At 32.3% G+C, this 8,887-nt stretch overlaps 1 protein-coding gene across 2 annotated transcripts in view; it reads left to right on the forward strand.

Moving 5' to 3' along the window:
- LOC132949474 (A disintegrin and metalloproteinase with thrombospondin motifs like) overlaps positions 1-8,887 on the forward strand; it is a 57,859-nt gene that overhangs the window by 38,150 nt on the left and 10,822 nt on the right. For both annotated transcript variants that reach the window (XM_061020386.1, XM_061020385.1), the window contains exons 6-7: positions 8,067-8,298; positions 8,689-8,806. In XM_061020386.1, the coding sequence (XP_060876369.1) occupies positions 8,067-8,298; positions 8,689-8,806 (350 nt within the window). The remainder of the gene's footprint in view (positions 1-8,066; positions 8,299-8,688; positions 8,807-8,887) is intronic.

An 8,887-nucleotide genomic window follows, 5' to 3' on the forward strand; every position in this document is an offset into this window, starting at 1 on the left:
GTTTGGACCCGGTCGTGGAACGGTTTTTTTTCCACTCAGTCTTCTTCGTTGATTAATGAATTGGCACAAACAACCGCGCACTACAACAGTAGTTGCGATATTGGGTCATTGAACAATATAATATATAATTGAAAAAAAATTATTATTATTATTATTATTATTATTATTACTATCATTATAACGATTATTATTCTTCGGGGGCTGTTGCGCAACCCGATTTCGATTATAACAATATAAAAATATAAATTGAACGACGAGACAATAATATATAATACGTATAATTATAATACGATGGTCAGACCTGTGAAACAGCCGCCGCGGGACTGATTCGGACTCGCGATGGGTCCCACGACAGCGAAGCGTCGCGTCGTATTGTTGTAAATCGCACGCTAATATCGAACACGGGCGCGACGGTATACATAATATAGGTAATATAATAATATTACGGATTGTACGCATCGTACGGTGGATTGGAGTGATTGGACACGGAATTCGTTCCGGTTACGCGTGGTGTCTGACCCCTAGACGAGGTTATACAATACTATATAATGCCGTAGTCGTTTGCGGACCTGACTGTGGCAGAAGTGCAGACAGATGTAAGTCGGCTAAAAAATCAAAAAAATATAATATAATTTAATAACTAATATAGAATATTATAATAACTTATAGGAGGTATAGCTATATATACCTGTCAGCTTGGGCAAAACTAACGGGCTTGAATATCATATAAATATATTGTATACCAGCTAATATATATATATATATATATATAATTAGTGCTGGGATTTCGATGCACTTTATGTATAGTTTTCCAACACGTACTGTGCGACACTCGAACTATCACAAATTTGTTTTATGTACTTTTGAATAAGAATAAGAACATTTAATTTTAATTTTTTTTTAATTTCTTAGTATTTAGATAACTTTCTTAATTTTTTTGGCCATTGTAGAGTTTTTGGTGCATTTTTTGAGTTTTTGGAAATTTATTTTAAAATTCTTACACACCAACATGATTTGTATATAAATAAAACAAATTATAAAGACTATAAGGTATAATAGGTACTCGTTGTTCGTATTATATTATCAGACAATAGTTAAAATGTCAAAACCTAGATAGCGAGTCTAAGCGACGTTTTCGGTAAAACAAACATGGTATATTAAGAATCTAGTGAATTAAAAAAAAAAAAATACTTGTAAATTGTAATAAATTTTTTTATATAAGAATATTTTTTTTATAATATATTAGAATCCCAGCCCTATATAAAATTTAGGTACCTACATGTTAAAAATTATAACTTTTAATAATGCTATAAGTATACACTCTTGTATACGCATACAATATACAATATCGGTGCCGTTCAAGTACGTTCGTCGAAAATTTGGAAATCGTTTTTATAATATAATGCACCGGCTCAAGGTTTGAGCAGATAACAATAATATATTATATTCAGATGCGGAGTCTACTATTCTGCCGCCCATCCTTTGCGTACCTATATGACACGAGGTTACCTACATATGTTACACTATATAAACCTACCTATTATATTTTGTGTTATATAATATTATTATATTTTGTGTTACATAATATTATTATATATATTATACATAGGTACGTGCGTCTAAATGCAGTATTTAGATTTTCCTAGAAATTCGATTAGTTGTTTAGCATAAATTATATCAAACGTCGACCATATCTCGCCGGCCGCTGCATGTAGATACGTGGATTGTATACTTATTATACTTAGGTATATAGTTACGATCGATAATTTATTCATCAATCTCGATCTGAAAGCTCAAAAAATTCAAAATGAAAATGATAACCCGATTCTGTCTAGTAAACACGATGTATACGTACCTAATTATGTAACAATAATATTAATAATGTTTAGGTAGGTACCTATATAATAATATTATGTGCAGAAAATCGTTTTGAATTCAAACCTATTGTTTTACCAATATAAGTACCTACCTATGTCCTATATATTGTAAACGAATATGATAAAATAATATGAGGCGAAAAAGTAATATATATATAATATAATATGACTGCTAAAATACAATAATATTATGTTTTTTAATAGTATAATCACAGAATAGATTAAATTTAATCTATTCTATGGTATAATACTATAATATATTATAATTTATAATCTATATCAGCGAACAACAATTATAAAGCAAGCGGGAGACTTTAATGCACGAACTGACGTAATAGTGCCGAGAACCGTTTTGGATATAATATTATAATATATTATACATACGTACGTGGCTACATATAAGACAATGGAGAAATTAATCGAAAAATCTTAGACGAATATGGACATGTGCGTTTTCTAAGTCAACGGGATATCTTTCTCTATAAATGTAAAATTCGAATTTTTATCGGGTAATCTGTATGAATATCTTAATATTAGTGGCTAGAACGTTTTAAGTATATTATAGTACCTATATACCTAATATTTTTGAAATGTTTGTAGAGGGGAGGAATACAGCTTACGTATATAACTTACTATGAATTCATTTATATATCATCATAATTATATATTATATAGAAGCCAAAATCGTTTAGTGATGATATCCTCCATACACTAAAATAACTGTAAGCCATGTAAATAATGTTAATAATATTATACACTATACTAGCTAATATATTACTAATGATATACTACTAATATATTAAAATACCTCATTGGATTTTTTAATAGTAAAATGCACTCTATCTATTATAATATTGTGTATAAAATATGTTTCGCAAATATATTATAGAACCGTTTTTTTAAAACCGTTCGATTTAAAACGACGAGGAATAACTATCGTTTGGCATGGTTTATACATTTTTAACAGACTTTACTTTTAAATTGTACGTATAGGTATACAATTAGGAATCCAATTTATTATTTCATTTATAACACTCATTACACAATCATAATTTGTTTTGCAAAAAATCTAACTATCCAAGGTATAGGTTACCTATCATGATTTTATTAAATTTCAAACAGTCTTATTGGATTTCGTTTCCATGCACCCGCCAATGGGCACCAACAACAAATAAACTGTATTAATACCTAATTGTCCAGTAAAAATGTTTACCTTGAAGGCTTGAAACGTATACCAGATAGTATATTAAAACAATTAGTTTTAATTTTGCTTTATATTCCCACGAAAACTTAACAAAACAACATACTCTTTCTTTTCTTGTGAAAACCATTACTGTAATGAACACATTATTGTCATCGTAACGTTTCGTTCAAATATTTTCATCTGAGAAAAAAAACGTTTGATTAATACTTATTAATGGGTACCTATATAGTCTAAACATGACTGCAGTTACCCTTGCATGCGATGTGCCGATGTATAAATAATAAGTTTCTTATAACATGATAACGTATACTGTAAGTGTTATATTGTCAATATTTGTAAAACAACTTATTTATACCACCGCATACAAAATATTATAATTAGTTTTAATTAAATGATATTATAATAAATATTTCGATTTCATAACCAGTTTTGGATGCGTCTATTAGGCAATAAAACATTTAAATATCTTGTAATTTTCATCAGATAACAATTTGTTTACAAAACACAAGCGTTCGAATTCGTTAACACTTGCAGCGAGCCCATTAGGTTGTATAGGTAGGTTAGATTACCTATATACAATTATACAGACAGTGAATATACAGTAAATAACGACGATGCGCCGCGAATCGTTTTGAAAAAAAATTACTCAAAATTACCGAACCCGAATATCCGTGCGACCGCTTACTTATATCGAACGGTAATATATATTTCTAGGTTGTTTTTCGTCCTTATACGTCCGAAATGTATGTTTATTTATCATCTGCGTGTCATATATAAACGAAAACGGTGGGTACAATATACGTAACAGGTACTACAAATAATAATATTATGACAACGATCTGCGATGTGTTCCAAGAAAAAAAACGCAAACGATACACGATGATACGTCCTGTATATAATTGTTAATTATTGCGAATTATTTTCGTCAAACCTGATACGATGTTCGAGCAAAAAAAAAAAATAAAAAATACTTGTGAATGATTTGTAATTTACATATTATTATATATTCTGAAAAAAATGTTTTGGAAAATTTGAAGAATCTCAACGCCGTCAATGACTATAACATCTAAATAAAACACGAGCATTCGTGTAGCCAGTAATCTGCTGAATTGAGAATTTAAAGTTTACTGATACAGTTATACATATGTATACTAAACAAGTACTTATACACTTATTATAGGTATCAGTAAAATTATGTTAAAACATAATATTGATTATTAACACAACGCTGAGAAAACCACTACCACAATTTACAAAATACGCAATATTATACTATTATTTTTGTACAATTTGTGTTTTGGACGTCCATTAGAAAAAGAGCAAATCGACGAAACAAAAGTTCTAAAGATTTTCTGTGCATTTTAGGCAGAATTTTTATCTGAAGATACGCGACTAAATTTATTTTATTTTTTGGGTCATATCAGATTAATAATTATTATTTCGTGTATTCCGATATTCGAATGTCTAAATCACTAAAGTGATATTACGTCTATGACATATTGGCTCTTGCCGATAAAATTTAAACAGTTAAATATTTGTATCGATCATAATGTTCCAATTCCGTATAAAAATAACAAGCATGTAAACATTTTCTAATGATAATGTTGTAGTATTTAAATCAAAATGATTAGATTCGAAGTCATAAAAAAAAACGCCAATCATATTAGGTAGATAATAATACCTACGTATAAATGTATACATAAACCTACGTTTTGTCATATTTAGGGACGTAAAAAGTCTAAATAGGTAGATACCTGCACCACTACACCCTCCTGCAGGACTATAGCGTGCGCGGAAACTCCAATTAAAACATCTCCCGAAAAACATTTCGGGGGGGAGGGGTGTTCAGACCCTCTGGCCCTCCCCTTAGATACAGCCTCGGTGGTGCTGCACGATGACATTTCATTTATTATTGTCATAACCCACACGTTAAATATATTATAAAATATTATATTCTGCAGTGTCTATTATATATTTATATAGTCTTGACTCTTGAGGGGTGTTTCGGCGTCCGCTACCACAAGACGGTCTGCCGCCGGCCGGAATGCCACGGTACACGGGCGCTTGTATTATACGATACTATACCTGTACAACCTATTATATAATAATTTATACTTTATAAAGACTCATACAGGATCGTGGCTCAAGCGAAAATAGTAAACTAGGCAAAATCAAATTTTGCCGCCTCTAACAATATAATATTATTAGTATTTTGAAAATGCCACCCTCTTACTAGAGAGCCGCTTAAGTGCCACCCTAGGTGTGGGCCTATGTTGCCTACCCTTTGAGCCGGGCCTAGGCCGCCACTCATAGTATACTTATTATCTTAAATATATTATAATCCGTGTATTATAACGATATTGTATTCCATACACAGCGATACAATCTTATTAGAGGATGCGTACCTATACGGCTATACGTCGCTAACGCGCATATTATGATATTTGCTTATAATTTATACGCGAAAAGGCGGCAACTTCGTTTTATATAATAATATATTATAATATATATAGTTTTGTTCCATACTATGTTAGCCAACAGGCGATCGTTATTTATATATTATTTAATGCTCGTTACTTTAAGGTTCATTATTTTGCGTTTCCGAGTAAATATTTTTATATTATTATTATAGTTAGGCATACGCCTGGCACCAACTCTATTCACAGTGTACTTATACAGTTATACGTATATTAATGCAAAAAATTGTTTGATCCTGCGCGGTTATTATATATGACAATTTTTAATATATATTATAATATAACCATTAAACCGGCATATTATATTACATCAACGTAATACCGATAATAATATCTATCTATATTATATACCTACATATATGTGTAATGTACTACGTGTCCATCTGATGCATATCATTATTATACGTGATGTAGCCGACATAGGTATGTAAGCAAACGCTGTTTGTCACATTGTTTCTGTTCCTTTTTGATTTTCGTTTCTTGACTTAAGAATTAATTTTTATTTCAACATTTGAACGAACGTTTAACGTCCGTCCGTGTTTGTTATTTCTAACCTAATATATAAACTAAGATGTTTTACAAACAACACGTGTAATATGTTATAATATATAATATTACGTTCCTTCCATTACACAAAATCCAAACAGTTCATAAATATATATAATATTATAAAGATGTATCAAACATTCAAACCCTACCTTTCTCTACCCATCGGCCATCGTGTATCCAGATTTTATTGACTTTTTAATTTTCACTCGGCCGCCGCACCGTCTTCTCCGCTTACCGCAGCCGGTCACACGAATTATATTCTATTTCTATTTTTTATTGTCGTTATTATTTTACGACGCGCTTGCAATGTAAATATCATCGACCAGACGCCATTGAATAAAATAAAATTATTGCCGTATTTAGAGATAGGTACCTACCAAACAAAACGTTTACACGGTGCATATAATATAACGAGTTTACTTTTGTTGTTCAGTTATGCATTTTTGTTTTTTGTTTGTCTTATGAACTGTGGAACATCGCGGGACGTGTCTATTCTGCACTGAAACCTAAATCATCGTATTATTATTATTATTAAGTATTATTATTTACTTTACCTTGTGCCATTGACATCGTCCAAAACTTAATGCAAAGACTACAATAATCTATACACGCACACTATATTATGTTACCTATATAGTATATTCAATGAAATTTAATTCAGAAAAGAAATCATTTATTTTTAAGAACTCAACCTATTGTTGTTTAATTGCATTGCAATGCCAGGCTTAATAAGGACACGTCATTATTATTAATATAATATATTATTCTCGTACTTGAAATGTGCTTCGACGCTATTAGTTGTTATTAAAAAAGTTATAACATTAAATAGTTAGAGCTGTACACAAACGTAATAAAATTGAATGGGTCTTTTTGAATGTATAATATACGAATTGATATTAATTTTAATGAACTTCGAATATGTATTTTAATATAGTTTGCCAAAAACCACTAGCTAGGAAACTTCATTAATATGGGATATTCATATGTTTTAATTCGCTATAAAATTGTCTGATTAAACCATGTATAGTAACATATTTTATAATCTTTAAACTGAGTTTAGGTATACACTCATATACCTTATTGATTTTGAATTCGATAATATATTAACTATTAATTCGTTTACATTTTTATTTACTTACAAGACACGTGCATTAGATTTACATTATTATTATTATTATTATTTAACCTATGAAATTATAATTCGATTTTTCTCGATTGCGATAATATTATATTTTGTCGAGATGTGCAACGTTAATCAGAATATACCAGTCTATTACACGTTCCCGAAGTCTTGCATATTATATACAATCGCCGCGTCAAAAACACCGGTTTTTTTTTAATTAAGTCATGATATACTCATATTATAGTCATATCTATATTATAATCTATTTAATATTATCGCACTTGTCCACAGTATAATAGCAACCCGGTAAATGTTAGGTCGTTAGATGCCTAGTTAGTTTTATAGCTATATAGGTATATAGACTATAGGTAGAGATATATTCTTACCGCGCTAATAGTATTGCACTAAATTTTTTTATTGAGATTTTTTATAGAGATTTGGGGCGCAAAGCTACTTTCTCGGAATCGTATCGGACGGTGCAAGGCGGGCGGCAGAAAAAAATCAGCAGATACGTGTTTCCACAATAAATCAATATAATATCATCGTACATATATACGTGAATCTTAACAGTATAATATATTAGGCACGGTTTGTCGCACGAAAAAAATATTAAATTATAGTCTATTTGTCTGCGCAGCAACCGGTTTCCGTGAACAGGACAATCTCCTCCTAATCGTATCCGATGCCGAAACTTGTGTCGTATTATATTATACACCGTGATATATAAATAATTAACTGCAGATTGCGCTAACCCAGATTCGATCGGTCGAGTAGATTACTTGTTAAAAAATGTAATCGGGATTTCCGGTTTAATCTCACGTCCCGTTTGTTTTCAGGAAGGTACCATTGGGGATCATTTGGTGGTGAAGCCCGTCCCAGCCGTGTACAGGAGACACGTACAGTCTACCACCCCCGACGACGAGATGTTCTTGGACCAAGAGCTCCGAGACGGCGACAACGAAGTGTCCAACCAGGGTTTCCCGCTGAAGTCACAAAAGTTCGTGGCACATCACAAGCACGTAGTGTACAGAAGGAACCCCGAAACTGACCGGACGGCGGGAGATTACGGTAAGTTGACGCCCGGCACCAATGGCGGTCTATATCATATCGTATATTGTGTGGCAAGGACGGGAAGTGAGCTGTTTCAATCGCGGGCGACGTGTACTGGCACGAGCCGCAGGTGAGGGCCGCGTATTTCACTGAAATTTCCTTCCCGCACGAACCACACATACTATTTTTGTCACGCCTCCTCAATCAATGCCTGATTGTGCGGCGGATACGCCCAGCACTTTTTGGGATTTTACATTTTACCGCCAGACACTTTATGGGGATTCGCTCGCTGGACGGCATAAAGCTTTCCAACGCTCGTCGAAAACTAAGCTTTCAGTGCAGGCGTGACAAAAAAATTATTATTTATAACAGTGTTATTGTTGCAACTCGAAATCCTTTCGTTTTCAGCGCTAATGGAACCAGACGCGTTGCCGAGGAGCAGGCGGAAAAGATCGATCACCAAGCGGGAAGCGCCGTACGCCATTTACCCGGAAATAATGGTCATCGTCGACTATGACGGTTACAGGTACGCACCGTCGTAATTCAGATTTAACGGGTCGCGATGATAATAATAAATTGTATACGATTTAACGCACGATATACTAAC

This window comes from Metopolophium dirhodum, chromosome 7 (assembly GCF_019925205.1).
Source record: "Metopolophium dirhodum isolate CAU chromosome 7, ASM1992520v1, whole genome shotgun sequence".
NCBI lineage: Eukaryota > Metazoa > Arthropoda > Insecta > Hemiptera > Aphididae > Metopolophium > Metopolophium dirhodum.